General features: G+C 44.8%; 1 protein-coding gene across 5 annotated transcripts; it reads right to left on the reverse strand.

Annotated features, from left to right (window-relative positions):
* Positions 1–3,774: 3,774 nt before the first annotated feature.
* On the reverse strand, positions 3,775–20,045 carry LOC106607465 (ABI gene family member 3). 5 transcript variants are annotated; one of them, XM_014204443.3, is made up of 15 exons: positions 19,779–20,045; positions 19,436–19,651; positions 15,895–16,065; positions 12,907–13,086; positions 12,124–12,185; positions 11,408–11,506; positions 10,875–11,185; positions 10,264–10,389; positions 9,789–9,920; positions 9,264–9,359; positions 8,715–8,843; positions 6,670–8,545; positions 5,383–5,448; positions 5,010–5,238; positions 3,775–4,843 (listed from the first exon to the last, which is right to left on the reverse strand). In XM_014204443.3, the coding sequence occupies exons 1-12, from the start codon at positions 19,926–19,928 to the stop codon at positions 8,379–8,381; spliced, it is 1,839 nt and encodes a 612-aa protein (XP_014059918.1). In that variant the 5' UTR covers positions 19,929–20,045; the 3' UTR covers positions 3,775–4,843; positions 5,010–5,238; positions 5,383–5,448; positions 6,670–8,378. The 5 variants fall into 5 exon arrangements, with proteins under 5 accessions (XP_014059918.1, XP_014059917.1, XP_045576588.1 ...); XM_014204442.3 differs by having other exon boundaries at positions 11,408–11,509; XM_045720632.2 differs by lacking the exon at positions 19,779–20,045 and having other exon boundaries at positions 11,408–11,509; positions 19,436–19,767.
* Between the last annotated feature and the right edge of the window lie 111 nt (positions 20,046–20,156).

Consider the following 20,156-nt stretch of genomic DNA (forward strand, 5'->3'; position numbering starts at 1 on the left):
GATAGGAGAAAATTAGTCACTCTCACTGCACCTCACTTCTCAGTACAAACACTATGCTGGGAACTGGACATTGAACTCCCATGCCAATTAAAACACTTAAACATTCACAACAAGTATTACTGTGCAGTCGGAAAGTATTCAGATCCCTTGACTTTTTCCACATTTTGTTACGTTACAGCCTTATTCTAAAATGGATTACATTGTTTTTCCCCTCATAAATCTACACACAATACCCCATAATGACAAAGCAAAAACAGATTTTTTTTTAAACTTTAGAAAATTTAATAAAAAAAAATATATATCTACACATTTACATAAGTATTCAGACCCTTTACTCAGTACTTTGTTGAAGCACCTTTTGCAGCAATTATAGCCTCAAGTCTTCTTGGGTATGACGCTACAAGCGTGGCACACCTGTATTTGGGGAGTGTTCATTCTTCTCTACAGATCCTCTCAAGCTCTGTCAGGTTGGACAGGGAGCGTCGCTGCACAGCTATATTCAGGTCTCGCCAGAGATGTTCGATTGGGTTCAGGTCCGGGCTCTGGCTGGGCCACTCAAGAACATTCAGAGACTTGTCTCGAAGCCACTCATGCGTTGTCTTGGCTGGAGCAGGTTTTCATCAAGTCTCCCAGTCCCTGCCTCTAAAACATCCCCACAGCATGCCACCACCATGTTTAACCATAGGGATGATCATCATCAGACCAGAGAATCTTGTTTCTCATGGTTTGAGAGTCTTTAGGTGCCTTTTGGCAAGCTCCAAGAGAGCTGTCATGTGCCTTTTACTGAGGAGTGGCGTCCGTCTGGCCACTACCATAAAGGCCTGATTGGTGGAGTGCTGCAGAGATGGTTGTCCTTCTGGAAGGTTCTCCCATCTCCACAGAGGAACTCTAGAGCTCTGTCAGAATGGCCATCAGGTTCTTGGTCACCTCCCTGAACAAGGCCCTTCTCCCCCGATTGCTCAGTTTGGCCGGGTGGCCAGCTCTAGGAAGAGTCTTGGTGGTTCCAAACTTTTTCCATTTAAAAATGATGGAGGCCACTGTGTTCTTGGGGACCTTCAATCCTGCAGAAATGTTTTGGTACCCTTCCCCAGATCTGTGACCCAACATAATCAGAACAGAACAAGGCTCCGGGCAGCCGAGCGGAAATGGAGGAAAACTCGCCTCCCTGCGGACCTGGCATCCTTTCACTCACTCCTCTCTACATTCTCCTCTTCTGTCTCTGCTGCTAAAGCCACTTTCTACCACTCTAAATTCCAAGCATCTGCCTCTAACCCTAGGAAGCTCTTTGCTACCTTCTCCTCCCTCCTGAATCCTCCTCCCCCTCCCCCCCCTCCTCCCTCTCTGCGGATGACTTCGTCAACCATTTTGAAAAGAAGGTTGACGATATCCGATCCTCGTTTGCTAAGTCAAACGACACCGCTGGTCCTGCTCACACTGCCCTACCCTGTGCTTTGACCTCTTTCTCCCCTCTCTCTCCAGATGAAATCTCGCGTCTTGTGACGGCCCAACAACCTGCCCACTTGACCCTATCCCCTCCTCTCTTCTCCAGACCATTTCCGGAGACCTTCTCCCCTTCCTCACCTCGCTCATCAACTCATCCTTGACCGCTGGCTACGTCCCTTCCGTCTTCAAGAGAGCGAGAGTTGCACCCCTTCTGAAAAAACCTACACTCGATCCCTCCGATGTCAACAACTACAGACCAGTATCCCTTCTTTCTTTTCTCTCCAAAACTCTTGAACGTGCCGTCCTTGGCCAGCTCTCCTGCTATCTCTCTCAGAATGACCTTCTTGATCCTAATCAGTCAGGTTTCAAGACTGGGCATTCAACTGAGACTGCTCTTCTCTGTGTCACGGAGGCTCTCCGCACTGCTAAAGCTAACTCTCTCTCCTCTGCTCTCATCCTTCTAGACCTATCTGCTGCCTTTGATACTGTGAACCATCAGATCCTCCTCTCCACCCTCTCCGAGTTGGGCATCTCCGGCGCGGCCCACGCTTGGATTGCGTCCTACCTGACAGGTCGCTCCTACCAGGTGGCGTGGCGAGAATCTGTCTCCGCACCATGCGCTCTCACCACTGGTGTCCCCCAGGGCTCTGTTCTAGGCCCTCTCCTATTCTCGCTATACACCAAGTCACTTGGCTCTGTCATATCCTCACATGGTCTCTCCTATCATTGCTATGCAGACGACACACAATTAATCTTCTCCTTTCCCCCTTCTGATAACCAGGCGGCGAATCGCATCTCTGCATGTCTGTCAGACATATCAGTGTGGATGACGGATCACCAGCTCAAGCTGAACCTCGGCAAGACGGAGCTGCTCTTCCTCCCGGGGAAGGACTGCCCGTTCCATGATCTCGCCATCACGGTTGACAACTCCCTTGTGTCCTCCTCCCAGAGTGCTAAGAACCTTGGCGTGATCCTGGACAACACCCTGTCGTTCTCCACTAACATCAAGGCGGTGACCCGATCCTGTAGGTTCATGCTCTACAACATTCGCAGAGTACGACCCTGCCTCACACAGGAAGCGGCGCAGGTCCTAATCCAGGCACTTGTCATCTCCCGTCTGGATTACTGCAACTCGCTGTTGGCTGGGCTCCCTGCCTGTGCCATTAAACCCCTACAACTCATCCAGAACGCCGCAGCCCGTCTGGTGTTCAACCTTCCCAAGTTCTCTCACGTCACCCCGCTCCTCCGCTCTCTCCACTGGCTTCCAGTTGAAGCTCGCATCCGCTACAAGACCATGGTGATTGCCTACGGAGCTGTGAAGGGAACGGCACCTCCATACCTTCAGGCTCTGATCAGGCCCTACACCCAAACAAGGGCACTGCGTTCATCCACCACTGGCCTGCTGGCCCCCCTACCTCTGAGGAAGCACAGTTCCCGCTCAGCCCAGTCAAAACTGTTCGCTGCTCTGGCACCCCAATGGTGGAACAAGCTCCCTCACGACGCCAGGACAGCGGAGTCAATCACCACCTTCCGGAGACACCTGAAACCCCACCTCTTTAAGGAATACCTAGGATAGGATAAAGTAATCCTTCTAACCCCCCCCCCCCCCTTAAAAGATTTAGATGCACTATTGTAAAGTGGTTGTTCCACTGGATATCATAAGGTGAATGCACCAATTTGTAAGTCGCTCTGGATAAGAGCGTCTGCTAAATGACTTAAATGTAAATGTAAATGTAAATAATCCTTTCTCGGAGCTCTACGGACAATTCCTTCGACCTCATGGCTTGGTTTTTGCTCCGACATGCACTGTCAACTGTGGTACCTTATAAAGACAGGTGTTTGCCTTTCTAAATCATGTCCAATCAATTGAATTTACCACAGGTGGACTCCAATCAAATTGTAGCCACATCTCAAGGATGACCAATGGAAACAGGATGCAGCTGTGCTCAATTTAGAGTCTCATAGCAAAAGGTCTGAATACTTATGTAAATAAGGTATTCCTGTTTTTTTATTTTTAATACATTTGCAAACATTTCTAAAAACCTGTTTCACTTTGTCATTATGGAGTATTGTGTGTAGATTGATGGGGACATTGTTTTATTTAATCCATGTTAGAATAAGGCTGTAACGTAACAAAATGTGGAAAAAGTCAAGGGGTCTGAATTCTTTCCGAATGCACTGTATACTATATAAAAGCTGATGAATCACACTCACGTGATGAGTGAGTAACTTTGCACTGACACCTGTCCTGAAGACAAATATTAGTTCCCCAAGTTAATGCCTAGGCTTTAGCTCATCGGGCTAACACAGTCCACAAGCACACTAGAGACCCATGTTTCAATCCCAGTCTGTATTTGCAAAAGGCTAGTATTATTCATGATGTTCATAAAGCAAAACAGTGTTGGGTTAGTAGCATTGAGGCATCTCAGTAACAACTGCTCAACCTCTGGTCTAATCTTAGATAATGAATGACAGAGATGGGCCATATATGTTTTGATCATAGTTTACAGTCATAGGCAAGGGGGCATTAAGTGAAGCGGTTACTATTTTACTATCACTTAATACACTATACATCATCAGCCAAAGACTTGTTCCTATTCATGTAAGGATATATGATTGGGCAACTGGAGTAAGAGGAAATAACATATTTATAACCGAGAGGAATGCCAAAAACTGTCATGTCCATGACATAGTACATTTTTATCAGTTTGTCTGTTCAATATCTTACCAGTGTTTTACAGAACAGCTTCCTGGGTAGGGCTGTTATGTAACCTATCTGGCCAAAGAGCACGGACGATGTGTTACAGGATCAGACATGACCAATATAGGACAGATTGAATCTTTGATAACGAAAACAGACACTATTTACCATTATTACACAACAAGTTCCATGACACTGATACATAATAATATTAATAAACTATTCTGAGTAACACCTTGAAAAATAAAATTTGAAAGATTTAATTAATATTTACACACTGGTATGTACAGATTGGTAGCTATAGCTACTACGCAACCCCATTCAATCTCTTGTCCCCAACTTCTGCTTTACAGTACACACTTTCATAGATGTCCAAACACTTGCTTTTCCTTATGGTCCCCAAACTTTCCACCTCACATCCCCATTCAACAATCCCAAGGACCAAGTCTCTGTGGTATACATATCCAGCTTCAGAATGCCCACTCCACATACAGTATGTCCCATATTCTGTGTAATTTATCCCCTAGTCTGTGGCCTCAGGCCTCCCCCTCGCAGGCTTCCTAAGGAGGTACGGTCCTATGGTTGGGAGTGGGGTTCAGGAGACGCCGAGACAGGTTGCAGGGGGAAAACAGGTGTGTTGGAGACCTCAGAGTAGGCTGGAGGAAGCTCTGGGTGGATAAAGTCTGGCTTCATCTCCACCTAGACAAAATGAGATTGGATGAATCGATTAGACACATTGAGATTAAAAAACACTTACAATACAGTACAGTGTTTAACCCAAAAAGTGTGAATGAAATTGTATTGTAAAGTTGTAAACCCTACTGAACGGTACAATTTGCACCTCATGTTTAGGATGGACTATTACCTCATTGTAGGCAGGAGGTGGGCTGTAGAACTCTGAGGTGCTGTAGCGAGGAGGCCTGTGGATGTCTTCGTTGTCATGAGATACTGTGGGGAAGGGAATGACATAGATGGAGGGCCTGTCTCGTCTCTCCTCCCGGTCCAGTTGCTCCTCGCGGGCCCGGTGGAAGGCCTTACAAAAGGCTGTGCAGCAGATGATGGTGATGCCAAATGTGATCAACGGCATGAAGACTCTAAGGGAAGATAATGCAATTGGTTTGTGAATTTCTCATCGCTGTAGGAGCACATGACCAGACACAGGCAAAGTCTATTTCAGTTTGTGTTTGTGCGTGTGTGTCCTAGACCGATATGAATGTGGACAGGAATGGGACTCTTACTCTAAAAAGTAAAAAGCCTCGCGTATCGGCATCTTGTGAAGTTAACACCTGCACCTCAGTAGAAACCTGCAAGAACAAACACAACACCATAGTTTGACATCCCTTTTCGTCCTCCCAATCAAATAATCAACGATGTTCGTCTGTGGACGTCGGGGCGGTAGGCGAATTGGACAGGGTCGAGTGTGTCTGGAGGGAGGAGGTGATGTGGTCTTTGAATAGCCTATCGAAGCACTTCATGATGACGGAAGTGAGTGCTAAGGGTCGATAGTCATTCAGTTCAGTTAATTTCTCATTCTTGGGCACGGGGATGATAGTGGACGTCTTGAAACAGACATAGCCTCGGGAAGTAGGGGTGCTGAGGGTGCTGTAGCACCCCCTGAAAAAAACTGAATAAAAAAATATATATACAGTTTGGACACACCTGCTCATTCAAGGGTTTTTCTTTATTTTGACAATTTTCTCCATTGTAGAATAATAGCAAAAACATCAAAACTATGAAATAACACATATGGAATCATGTAGTAACCAAAATAAAGTGTTAAAGAAATGTTCGGGGGTACAGTGTTGTTGTGCCCTCTTCACAACTGTCTTGGTGTGTTTGGACCATGATAGCTTGTTGATGATATGGACACCAATGAACTTGAAACTCTGGATACGTGAAACTTCATCTGAGATATCATCACATGTGAAATCATGTTTTTCCACAACGGTCATAAACATGACTCAGGAAATAGTACCTTTGCCACACTCAGATAGAAAAGAACCAGAACTGAGTTTTGTTGCAATGCAATCTCAACACCCCAAACCAAATCTCAGCTACCAGAGACTAGTTGCAATTTCAAACAAAGAGCGTTGCAACGAAAATGTAATATAAACTTCTGTCACCCTCAATTGGTCAGTATCAAGGTACAGTTAGTATCGACATTCTACTGTAAAGCTGTGTTATGTTTATATAATAGGTTGTTTATGGCTGTCTGTCTTTTGATCGAGAAGCACTCACAGGTGATAGTATATCATGTTAATAAGTCCACAGATTGATAAAATCACAAGTAGATAAAAACCACAAGTGGAAGTGGACTGAAAGCTTCCAAAGAATAGCATACTTAACCATATAGTCAGTGTGTACAACACAGAGTCAACACCAAGAAGAATCTATTCAATTCAGTCTGTCAGAGTAAATATGTATCATACATTCATACCAACAACGTTCTGTTGACCTATAGTCATATTATACTGTACGTAAACATATAAATCCAAATATATAAATCCAAATGAACTTCGTCTTACCTTAAAGCCAGCAGCCGCTTCAGTGAACCTGGGACTTCAACGGAAATCAATAAGGACCTGAACCTATGTGTACTGTGTGTGTGTGAATATAGAAGACCTGAGTGTATGTGTACTGTAATGTCTGTGTGAATGTGTGTCTTATCTGGCAACGGGCGTGCTATTGAACTGAGGGTTAAGGTGGCAGGTTTATAGCAACCCTTTGCTGTTTAAAAGGCACAGCACCTGAGCTGAGGTGGCCATGATGATGCCAAACACAATGGTAAAGTCACTGTATCATGTTGTCTTAGCATTAGAATAAGACCTATCGGGGCACGTTTTAGACAACAACATGATATGGACTTGGTTTTGTTACTCCTCTTAACGCTCTTCATGCACAGTAGTACAGTAGTCACCTTTTTTTCTAGATTAGCATGAGAATTTGAGAAAGTTTATTTGGAAAAGCTAAGCATTTATTGAAAGACATGTAAATGAAACATTGTTCAATCTAAAAGGATATACTAAATATCAAAATGAAACTAACTGGCAACATTAACAAGTTTAAAATCACTTTGACATTTTTCAATCTCATGACATCACTACAGTAAAATATTTTCACCTCGTAACAGAATTCATACAAATATTTTTTCCTATAATCCATATATTATTTCATCTCAGTTTGAATATTAGAAAATATATTAGTGCAAGTCTAATTAAGTGACCAATATCATCCTGCAGAGCCAAAAACTGCAGCAGCAAACAGTGGCTGGTCCCATTGACAAAAAAACGGAAGCAGCTTTACCACATCATTATGCAGCGTTCAGGGCTTGTCCTTCTGAGCACAACAGTAAGGCCAAACTAGCTCATATACTGGTACTACAGTACTTGTAAAACAATACTGAATGGGACATAGAGTTATTGTATAACTTGCAAAGCATTTTCCAAGTATTCACTACCTTCATGGTTAATAAGCAAGCTGACTTTTATATTTGATCTAGTCTTGGTTGAAAGAGAGCAGATATTAAGTCGTCCTACCTAGTGACCCTCTTGGTAATATATAACTAGCCCCTCGCACTATATAGGGGCTATATTTCAGAGTCCTGTCATCATTCCAAGTGTAAATATTGCCTTATTTTCCGTTCATATTACTATGGCCTAGAGGCAGTAGAGGTCTTTCTACAAAGCTAATAGTTGACTACATCCCCATCAAGAAACAAACCCAACAACCACCAGCCCCAAACTCGATACCAGAGAGGCAATATGATTGAAATTGCATCTGGCCTATCAAAGGGACAGGTAAAGCTACAATAGTTATTGCTTATACCAATGATGTGAATAGGTATGTTTACACCAGTCCAATTCTTTCCTGATCAACATAAAGTGCCTAGGTAGACCTAGGGTATAGGGTTAGGGGTTGTTTGTGGACAGAGCCTACTTTCCCTCTTCATATTAAAAGGTAGACTAAGCGAAACGACATTGCCACGAGCAGCACTGCAGATACTGCGATAAGCGAGACGCGCGACTCCGCTCTCACACTGTCACACACAGTATCTGCGCATGTGCACGGGTTCGCTTGACGCTTTTTCAACAGGGTAGCCACAAGACCAAAACAGAGGACAAGTTGAGCCTCGGGCTTCAAAACTCTTAGTTGTAGCGGAACTTGACCCACTATGCTGTTTACTTTCTGCATATACGTCCTATCGCTGAGTCTACCTTTAAGTGGTCTAATAAACTTAGTTGGTGAAGGAATCAACGTAGTTCCCAGGGAAGAATCCCTCTACTCCGTTGAGCAGTCCCTCACACCAGCCGTCTTCGTTCCTCTTGATCAGGTACATGACTTCTCCCTCCTGGAACACCAGGTCTCCAGGCTTCCCTGAGTTGTAGCTGTACAGCGCCACCACTGGGAGGGAAAGTGAATTGCAATGAGACAACCAAGACACAACACAAACACAGGCCAAATTTTAATGGTATTACTTGGTCAGACATTGAATAAGTACTGCACGCAATTTGGGCCATGACAGCATTTAGTAGTTTATCCATTGGTGAATATGCATGGAGCACTATCATACCTTTCTCTAAAAAGTCTGTAGGGCCAGTCGTGTCATAATCAGCAGGGGGAGGTAGGGGTGGCATGACGTCATCAAAGCCACCCACACTGTCGGTAAAAGGTGGAGGAGGCGGGGCTGGGATCACCAGATCTACAGGATTGGGCAAAAAGGCATATAAACCCAAACTGATAGGCTGCACCACTTCCCAAACAAGTAATTCTTGTTCCAAAGTGTATCAAATCTACAGTGTATAACTTGTTCCGAGGACTCTTTAAATCCATTTACAGTGCCTAGCTTCTTTGAAACTATTATCTCCACATAATGTGTTATCTGTTATAATGAAAAACATAAGCCATCTTATCGATCAAGGACAAAACAAAGACGTTACCAACCCAGTGTCTGACGGACTTTTAGAGGACAGAATCTGCCCGTGGCTTTACCTCCCAACACTGTAGACTCAACAGCAATAGCAGCAGCAGCATTAGCAGTGATGCAGTCATTTGGACAGAAGTCCACCCCCCTCCCCGTGGCCTGGAGGGTGTATTGAGGTCTCACACAGTCTCCACTTACCCAGGTGATCCAGGCGGGCGGGCAGGCTGGACAGTGGGCTCAGCGACACGGGAGGGGCGAGAGGAGGAGGGTATGAAGGGGGAGGAGGGATCATGACTGACCGGTGAGGTCACAGAGGGAGAGGTAGGAATGGGTGATGGAGAAAGGTTACATCAGATCAACCAAAATGGGTCTTCAGAGGGGACGCCACATTTATCTGAATCTATTTATTTATTGAACCTTTATTTAACTACGCAAGTCAGTTAAGAACAAATTGTTACTTACAATGACAGCCCAAATGCTAATGCTAGCACTAATATGAAAGCTAACACTATTGCTTAAGCAAGGCTTGAATTTTCATCATGCACCAAAAGACTAAACAATGGTGGTGTAATATTAAACCAGTTTCACATTAGCCATGTTCAGCTCCTCATGAACTAATGATTGGTATATTAATACTAAGTCATGAGGCCACACTGGACACCAGCTGGGGGCAGGACCTGGGCTGGGGGGGGGGGGGGGGGGGGGTTGCCAAAGTGGCCTTACGTGATTGGATGGTTGGTAGGAAGAGTGAGCGAGTGTAGAGCGAGCGAGAGCTAGGGCCCGTGCGGACCCTGAGGGACATGGAGCGCGAGCTGGGGGGGTGACGACGTACACGAGACCGCCTGGGCTGCAGAGCTGAGCCGGAGAGAGACAGGTCACAGGTCAAAGGTCAAGATGAAGCAGACAGACACAGAGAGAGAGAAAGTCTAATAACAGAGATAAGGACAGGAAAACACCAAAGATCGGCATCAGCGAGCATGCTCTGCATAGACAGACAGACAAACAAACAAACCCCAGACAGACAACTAAACTAAACAAACAGATAACAACATTTCAACAAATCAGATCCTTTGCGGCATTAGAAATGGATGTGAGGTCTCATTCAAGAGTCCTTTCACCACTTGTTGAAGGACCATTAAAAGTGCAGGGTGACACATTTAGGGCTGGGTGGTGCACCAAACCAACCCGCTCCTTTTACCTTCATCCACTTCATCACTCGGTGGAGGGGGCGGGTCAGGGAGCTCCAGGCCCTCACTGGCTGGTGGAGGGAGATGCTCGTCAGATGGTGGTGGCATTGGGGGCGGGAAGCCGTTCTCTTCAGCCACTAAGAAAAGAGTATATTAATTGAAGAATATCTGCTTCATTCATCTGATTAAGTTGATATTCATCATTTCATACCGTGTGAAATCAGTAACACAATCATGCAACTAAGTTAAAAAAAATAAGTATTTATTTCTTAGTATCACAGTGTAGGCACAAGGCTGGTTGTTCCTGGTTTCCTGCCTCTAGATGTGTCAGCATGTGCATGTCTCTGGGTGTCTGTCTGCACAAAACGTGTTCTCATTTCCTCTCCTACACTGTGCTGTGCAGTGTGCTAAAGCTGTCTCACAGTGTGGGAAACACAAAAACAAGCGATATTTTCCACCTAGATGTTTGATATTGAGTGTGATATTCAATTTAAGACATGTTAATGTACTTTCGTTACTCATACAGTACGTTTACAGTCAATTACTAATAGTATGTACACTAGTTACAAATAGTTTATTCAAATTTATAAAATTCATGATAAAGTGTTATTCAGACACTTACCAGTCTCCAGTGGGGGTGGGGCAAGGGGAGGGGGGATGCAGGCTAGGCTGGTATGGCCAGGTTCAGGGGCGCTGGTTGTGGTGGTGGGGGGCAGAGGAGGGGGAGGAGGGACATCCAGAGAGGAGGCAGGAGGCGCCAAGGGAGGAGGAGGAGGGGCCGCAGCTGTCATGGAGGCGTCACCATCCTCCATCAGAGACAGGGGCGGTGGTGGGGGCGGGGCCTCCTCCAGCAGGGTGGTGATGATGTCAGAGTCAGGTGACGCGGGCCAGCTGGGGACCACGGGGGGAGGCACGGCCTTGCCGAAGCTGGACCTGTTACAGGAGGGGGAGGGCAACGTCAAAGTAAGCTGGAGGTATATTTCCATGTCTGGGTGGAGATATTCTACAGCCTACTCTACACACAAAATATACAAATCCTGAAGCACCACACTTAACTGAGGTGTCTGAGTACTCGTATGGAATGGAGTATTTAGTAGTAAGTGTCAAAGCTTACGTGTGTACAGTAAAACAGTGTTTCCAGTAAGTGTTTTTTACCCAATGGAGCGATCATTGAGAGAGGTGAGGGACGCCCCTCGAGACAGAGAGGGGGCTATGGGACACTGGACAGGCTCTGGGGGTGCTCTGGAAGTGCTCCTGCTGAAAACACACAGACAGCCCTAAGCGTCACATAGTATTATCACAAATGCTGACACTTGGATTCACACAGACCAGCTCTATCAACTCATAAATAGTGAGAAACATGCAGAAAGCTTCAAATCGCACTCGTGCACATTGACTGAGAGATGTTGTTCGCTTCTCTCACGAAACAGTTTAAATATGCTACTCAGTGCAAATGATACCCGCACATTTGACTTCTATACTTCCTGGTTTGTTTTTGGCATAATCACAACGTGAAAGCTCTGTAATCGCTCTGTCCTGTCCACAGTAAATCTCCCTCTGGCTGAATGGCATTCAATCCCCGACTGAATGAACACAACAAACATGATTGGACAGGAGGTGTGGTTAGCCATGAATACATTCCCCGATCCTACCCACAGCTCACACAAATTATTTTAAATATTTATTTTGCTGATGTTTCTGGTCTTGAACAAAAGTTGAATAAAGGGTTTTTGTGGACCACTGAGCATAGAGGATGTGCGGAAACTAGGCTTCCTGTCTGACTGACTTTTACAGGAAGTGAAACAGTTACAGTTAGACTGGCAGTGTGAGAGCAGAGCAATCACATGGAGTCAGCAGTGTCAGCGTCATACCTGATGGTGCTGCCATGTTTGCGTTTTGATGACCCTGCTTTCAACATCAGCTTACCAGAATCCTGTGGGAATGCGGTGAGACCGAGCAATAGATAGATAGATAGAGAGAGAGAAAGAGAGAGAGAGAGACAAAGGGAGAACAGAGTGAAAAAGCAGAGGTAGTTTATGTGTGTGTGTGTGTGTGTTGTAGATGAGTGAATTGTGTTGGAGCATCAATGAAGCGGCTGAGCCTTGGCAGCACTAATTAGTGTGTCTAGCCATTTTCCCACGGTGCACAGTGGCTGGCTGGCTGCTTGTTCTGTGTGTGTGTGTGTGTGTGTGTGTGTGTGTGTGTGTGTGTGTGTGTGTGTGTGTGTGTGTGTGTGTGCGTGTGTGCTAATCGAGGTCAGCCTTACGCAACAAGCTGCTCCTCTCTAACTGGATGTGGTGTAGACTAGAGGCATGGTGGTAAAAAAAAGAATGGCTGCTGCCCAGCTGCATCTGAAAGGCTTGTCTTGAGAGCTAAGGAAACCTACAGAGCCTTTGTCTCCAACCATAGTACCCTGGTGACACAACCCAGGTTTTAAAAAGTAGTTTTCACCAAAGAGTAATTACATTTCCACATCAGTAATTTCCAACATTACTATTGAATGTTGATTGCAACATACAGTATTGTACAGTTTTGTAGCTGTATAGTAAGACACTTGCAGGGAAAGTATTTATTTGAACCTTTGACCTTTTTAATGTCATGGGAATGTTAGGTAAAACATGTAATTGCACTTGAACTTGAAAACTCAGTTTCACCTTCATGCCATGCCCCAGTGTGTCCAGGTCAGAGTAGGTGATGGGACTACGGGTGTACTTGGGTTTGGGCTCCTTGCCTGTTGCCGGGGGGATTATTTTGTGACTGCGGGGAACCCTCTTGGCTGTGGTGAAAGCCCCTATCTCTCTCCGGGCCACCTTCTCTCTGTGCATGTCCACTGTCTGCAAGACAAGAGGCAGACGATGTTGCCATCAGGGTTTGAACCAATAACAGTTAAACTGATTTTTTTTTTTTAACTACAGATAAACATGTGCTATTCTTAATTCCTTCCCTCTGGTAAAACGTACGTTTTTCCAAAATACAAAATAAACCATACAGGATGGAATAGCATGGTACCCTTTCTCTGACATCATCATTAGCTCAATATAGCTCATAAACGAAAGTGGTAATAATCTCAAACCCTCTTTCAAGTGAGCCCTATCATTTAGTATACAGTTGTTAGGGACCCTTCATGGGTGCCAGTAGACAATGGAGGACATCAATCAGAGGTTAGCAGGAAGGAACGCTCAGAACAGAGAACATTGGGGTCTTTCATGCCATCCCAGCCCCAATGATGCTCTGTGTTGAAGGTCAAATTTCACCCTGTAGTCCCTCAACCCACTCACCCCTCCACCCCCAACCCCCTCCTCAGGTGACCTGGTTCTGTATGATATTGCTGGGCGCAGAACATGCAGGAATGCCTGGGGTCTGTGCCAACTTTGGGGACAGTGGGCTACAGAGAGGGGGAGGGGAGGGGAACAGTAGAGCTACAGAGAAGTGGAGGGGGGCAGCGGGGGACAGTTGGGCTGGTGTAAGAGAGTAAGCTGGGGGGGGCACGCGTTGTACTGGGGATGGAGAATTCAGCATGGAAGAAGGCCAGGGTCCCCAAAGTCCCTGGAAACCAGCCCAGATCAGCGGAGAGGCAGACCCTGCAGCTTTCATATACTGAGCACCAGGGGTAAGGAGATGAGGGAGGAAGGAAGGGATGGTGGGATGGGTAGGGGATAGAGGGAAAGAAGAAAAAGGGGGTGTGGGCAGGGAGGGGTAGAAGGGTAGAGGATAAGGAGGGGTAGAGGATAAGGAGGGCTAGAGGAAAAGGAGGAAGAGAGGGAGGGGGAAAGGAATAAAGAAAAGTGGCACAGTGGGTCCCATTGACACTCAGAGAACCCTGCTGATCTAGGTGCAACAACGCATCAACCCGGACGGAGGGTTGACTCATGAAATCAAATTTCCTTTTTTGTGCCCCTTCAGTCCAGTCACTACCTCTGATGGGCCTCCTCATTCTAAAACCTGGGTTCAAGCAAGCAAACCTTCCTTTTTAGCAAAGTTAACTGTACATTTATGCTAACAAGTGGAGGCTCCTCAGAAGAGGAAGGGGAGGACCATCCTCCTAAGTGAATTTGATAAAAATAAAAATAGTGAAACACCAAAAAAAGTTATCCTTTTTAGATAAAACTATGCTAAATGTATTCACGTCACCAAATAATTGATTAAAACACACTGTTTTGCAATCAAGGTCTACAGTAGCCTCAACAACACTCTGTAGGGTAGCACCATGGTGTAGCCAGAGGACAGCTAGCTTCCGTCCTGCTCTGCGTACATTGACTTCAATACAAAACCTAAGAAGGCTCGTGGTTCTCACCCCCTTCAATAGACTTACACAGTAATTATGACAACTTCCAGAGGACGGCTTCCTACCTATCAGAGCTCTTGCAGCATGAACTGACATGTTATCCACCCAATCAAAGGATCAGAGAATGTCTAGTACTGAAAGCATAAGATACAGCTTGCTAACACTGCAGTGCATAAAATGTGCTGAGTAGGTGACTCAATGAGAGAAAAACAATAGTTGAACAGTTTTGAACAAATTCATTTCTTCAAAAATGAATGAGAAGCAAGAGAGAGAGAAAGAGCTAGCTATATTTAATTGTCGTTTTTTTCACTTTCACTTACTTAGCTAGCAAATGCAGCTAGCTAGTTTAGCCTACTCAAACAACCAGCTCAAACAGAGAGGGATGCTATGTTAGTTAGCTGGCTATGGCTATCCAACACTAGAACTCTTCCAAGTCAAGGTAAGCTTTTTTTTTATATAAATGTTTTGCCACCGGGGCTTGCCAGTGTAAGTGCTAAACTGCTTGCTGCTGACTGTACACTGTAGTGCATGACTGTAGCAGGTTTACTAACGTGTTAGTTCTAGTAGGTATGTTGACTATGATAATTTGGTGATGACGATGTAGGCTGTGTTTAGCGGTTAGCAGTTATGATAAGAAGGTTTGGCTTCTGATGACAGCTGATGTGTATTGCACTGAAGTCCACAAGCAAAGGGAAAATGTGAGAGGAGGAGGTTGCGTAGATGCGGGAAAGACTATACAAAGAGAGAAGTGATCATGCTGTTTGTGTGTGACTGCTATGAAAGTGAACAGTGTTTGTGTGATCAGGGGTGTAGTCATTCCGCCGATTCTGTTGAAAAACATTTCGTAAACGGAAGCAAACGTAACTAAATGGGTATAAAGATTCCTGAATTTGTCCTATAGAAACTCTTGTTTGCAACTGTTGGACTAATGATTACACCCTAGATTAGCTAGATGCAGGCAAGAGTGTGCAAGGCGGTATTGAATGTATCAATGTCTGTCACCTTGACTACTCAAATTTCTCTCGACCTGTTACGTTGTACACTTTCATTCATAGGCTAAGTTGTAGCAACCTCATGATGCGTATAGGTAGAATTCGAGTATCATGTAGTAGCCTAAACCTATCGATGTTACATTGAGCTGGGTGAATGGAATATGAATGACAGTCATCCAATATGCTGTAATAGAAATAATGCCATGCTCATAAAAAAATTAAAATAAATCGTCCTCCCTTACCTTAAACGGCACCAACCACCACTAATGCTAACATACACATGCTTGTGTTCTCTTCCTGAAACTGAATCGGGGCCTAATACACAAGTGTGTATGGAGACATTCTAGTAACCCCCTCTGCTCTACCTGTCCGATGAGGTTGACAGAAGACTCCATGTGTCTGAGCTGGGAGTTCTGTGCGTCTAGCAGCTTGAGGACGTTGGAGGCCAGGGTGCTGATCTGGTAGGCCACACTGGCCAGAGACTGGGTGGTAAAGTTCTTAGTCTCCTCCAGGGCCTTGACCGCATCCGCACCTGCCTAACGGGAGGGAGAGAAAGAAAGAAAGAGGGAGGGAGAGAAAGAGAGAGACAGAGAGCGAGAGAGAGACATGGGGAGACAGACAGTCATAGAAAAAAGGATGCTCATGTCACAAATACCAAACAATAGAGAATGATAACTTGGGGATCATAACAATCATGATAATAATAGCATCTGATTTTGACATTGACAATGTGAGATGACATTTTTCAGAGTTATATGTCATATGATTCTGTTGACGTGTCTGAGAATAGCAGTGAAATAAGACCTCTCACTTCCTCCTCACACAGTAGAATGCCTTCCTGTTCTAATTCTTCCATACAATCAAAATACACACACAGTCTTCGACAGCTCAGTGCTGAACACATTACGCTTTTTTAGATAGCCAGGGAAAGCACCTATTTACTAGCCTGGAAAAAACAGCCTGATCGCTGCGTTCACAATTCTATTTCATTTTGTGGTGAATGTACACAGCAATTTCTCCGGTGTTAAATGCTGGATCGAATCCCTGAGCTGACAAGGTAAAAATCTGTCGTCCTGAGCAAGGCAGTTAACCCACTGTTCCCTGGGTCCTGAAGATGTTGATTAAGGCAGCCCCCCGCACCTCTCTGATTCAGAGGGGTTGGGTTAAATGCAGAAGACACATTTCAGTTTAAGGCATTCAGTTGTACAACTGACTAGGTATCCCCCTTAAATTGATACAAAACTTCTACCCAAAAATAAGTCATTCTAAGCCATGACCCCAATATAATTTCTGTGTTATATCAATCAAATGTATTTATAAAGCCCTTTTTACATCAGCCGATGTAATGACTGTATTTGTTAGTGACAGAGACATGATCGTTAAATTCGTTCATTCTTAGTCCTGTGGACTTCACTGAGTTCCTACTGTTAAACTGTTTATGACAATACAGGCGCAGGTCCTAATCCAGGCACTTGTCATCTCCCGTCTGGATTACTGCAACTCGCTGTTGGCTGGGCTCCCTGCCTGTGCCATTAAACCCCTACAACTCATCCAGAACGCCGCAGCCCGTCTGGTGTTCAACCTTCCCAAGTTCTCTCACGTCACCCCGCTCCTCCGCTCTCTCCACTGGCTTCCAGTTGAAGCTCGCATCCGCTACAAGACCATGGTGATTGCCTACGGAGCTGTGAAGGGAACGGCACCTCCATACCTTCAGGCTCTGATCAGGCCCTACACCCAAACAAGGGCACTGCGTTCATCCACCTCTGGCCTGCTGGCCCCCCTACCTCTGAGGAAGCACAGTTCCCGCTCAGCCCAGTCAAAACTGTTCGCTGCTCTGGCACCCCAATGGTGGAACAAGCTCCCTCACGACGCCAGGACAGCGGAGTCAATCACCACCTTCCGGAGACACCTGAAACCCCACCTCTTTAAGGAATACCTAGGATAGGATAAAGTAATCCTTCTAAACCCCCCCCCCCCCCCTTAAAAGATTTAGATGCACTATTGTAAAGTGGTTGTTCCACTGGATATCATAAGGTGAATGCACCAATTTGTAAGTCGCTCTGGATAAGAGCGTCTGCTAAATGACTTAAATGTAAATGTAAATTAAATTCAGAATATCATAAGGACTTACTTTGATGGCCATGTTTTACCTCAAAACAGTGGTGTTATGAACCTACTGGTTTACAGGCCACATCAGGCCTGCAAGTCACATTATGCTGGCTTGCAAAGTGATATGTAATTCCTATTGGAATCCAGCCAGAGTTAGAACAGCCAACAGTTGGACTTTTTATTCACCTGCAACCTGCATTAAGAATGACTGCCAGGGTTAGGAACATTAATAAAAGGAGACTACCTAAACCATTTAAACTGGAACAACTATTTCAGTGATTGGATTAGTTTAGAAAAATGTATGCTATTTATCTTTGTGTAGCACAAGATTAATAAATCAAGAAATGAACATGCAAAAACACAGATATTAAAGGCAATCCCCCCCAAAAAAATCGAGCTGCAGCAGAGCATGCTGGGAAATCAAATCATAACTCACACTCAACACTGGTTCGTAACATCAACACTGGGGTTCTTTTACACCACCGAGAGTTCATTTCACTCCTGAATCAACCCTAGAAATGTTATACTGAGAAGTCAACACTAGGTAACACTGTCCATTTTGCTGTGTTGCGATCAGACAGGTTCCAGCAGGCTACCTACAGTATTTAGAGCATCACCTAACAACTTGGTTGACAACAGGCTGCACACGCCTGCCATAGAGCATGAGGAAGTAGAGCCTACCCTTACATGTGCACTCCTTCACACTCACATAGAAATGAGCACATATACAGTACATGCTCACTTCCAACACGCAGATGCACAGAGACTTCCTGTGTTACTTGCCGTGCTCAGATTAACACTATTTCTCTCTCAGACTCAAATGCCGATAGAGGCACACGTCACACGCAGACACAGCCAATTAGGATGCACTCAATTGTGTTTCTCTTCACCATAAAACACGCTCTTTACACTGAAATATTTGAAGGAGATGGATGTCACCGGAAGTGCACTTCTTCCTGCTCATCTTGACAATGCACAATCCAGCAGCGTAACTCTCCCAGGGTGCACACTAGATTAGAATACAAGCACAGAAATGCTCCTTGTCAATTTTGTAAGCTTTCAAAACAAGTATGAGTACTTCTGACTACGTAAACTAATCTGTTCCTCTTTCTTTGACAGGAATGTTTCTTAATGTGTGCTGAACAAAAATATAAATGCTGCATGCAACAATTTAAAAATGTTACTGAGTTACAGTTAATATAACTGGCACCTGTGGGTTTCCAATTCACAATAACAGCACTTACAGTTGACCGGGGCAGCTCTAGCAGGGCAGAAATTTGACAGAACTGACTTGTTGGAAAGGGTGCATCTTATGACAGTGCCACGTTGAAAGTCACTGAGATCTTTAGTAAGGGCATTCTACTGCCAATGTTTGTCTATGGGGATTGCATGGCTGTGTGCTCGATTTTATACACCTGTCAGCAACGGGTGTGGCTGAAATATGCGAATCCACTAATTTGAAGGGGTGTCCACATACTCTTGGATATATAGCTTATGTTGAAATGTATATTATTTTTTCATATTGGATATGCTGTGTGATAACAGTTGTGTTATGGAATGAGGTGAAAGAGAAACCATTCCCTTTCACTATTTTGACGGATCGATGTCGGCCTAGATTTGAATAGCCTACTCTCGTTGCTGTGAAGTTAACGGTACTGTAGGCTATTTGTTCTCAACTGTACAAGTAATTGATAGGCTATGGCATGTCTACTAGCTACGGTATAACTTAGGCAGTGTCCTAACACTGACCTAGTTATACATTATCTATGCGATGTCTGCACTAAACTTCCATCTCACCTGCAGGTAGTTGCTCTCGCAGTATTCAGCTACCTTCATCAGGTTGTCGTAGTTGTCCAATAGAGCTTGTCTCGCCGACGGAGCCTCTTGGAAGATTTGTGTAATTTCATCAGTACAGCTTTGGTCCTTCATGATGCCCCTTTGCGCGCAACTGCCTTCTTCGGAAACCCGTGGCGACTGAAACCTCTCCGTGAGGCACTTGTGGGAACTTGTTAGCTGAAGAAAAAATCACTTTATAAGTCCAGCACGCAGAGACATCATCACTTTGCAGAAGCAGTACCAAAAGTAGGGCTGGAGATTTTCCCGACTTGCATTACCAAAAATGAGAAGCTGGTTTACTTACCACTTGACTGTGTGTCGTGTAGCTCACTTGATCTCCCTCTTTCTGCAACGCCTTGACATTTGCAAGGCGTAGCTGCTGATGGTGTGTATAACGCAATAAAGCCTTTGATGTTGTATCTACGTGAACCTGCCGCGGAATATCAGTGCGCATAATAAATAGGCCTAATGTATGCAATTTATCCCTAAATTATCTCTTTAAAACCAGTGAGTAATGACAATCAAGCTTTTTTTTAAAGGTATGCATGTCAGTTTAGCCTACGGTAAAACATGGCTTAAAAGAAAAAGTAATAGGCTGTCAGCATCATAGGGGCCGCATTGGCATCCAGGCTAATGCACTAGTGCCACCTATTGGCTATCAAGCAAAAATACAATAGGGTAG

Source organism: Salmo salar, chromosome 06 (genome assembly GCF_965601325.2).
Source record: "Salmo salar chromosome 06, fSalSal1, whole genome shotgun sequence".
Taxonomy (NCBI): Eukaryota; Metazoa; Chordata; class Actinopteri; order Salmoniformes; family Salmonidae; genus Salmo; species Salmo salar.

What these genes read in the sequence shown, in the direction of transcription:
- LOC106607465 (XM_014204442.3), bottom strand. Translation starts at nt 19,928, where the DNA reads ATGCGCACTGATATTCCGCGGCAGGTTCACGTAGATACAACATCAAAG. An exon ending in ACACGACACACAGTCAAGTG is followed by an intron (nt 19,652 to 19,778) that starts GTAAGTAAACCA and finishes TTTTTTCTTCAG; the next exon opens with CTAACAAGTTCCCACAAGTG. An exon ending in CTCAATGATCGCTCCATTGG is followed by an intron (nt 11,186 to 11,407) that starts GTAAAAAACACT and finishes CTCCTGTAACAG; the next exon opens with GTCCAGCTTCGGCAAGGCCG.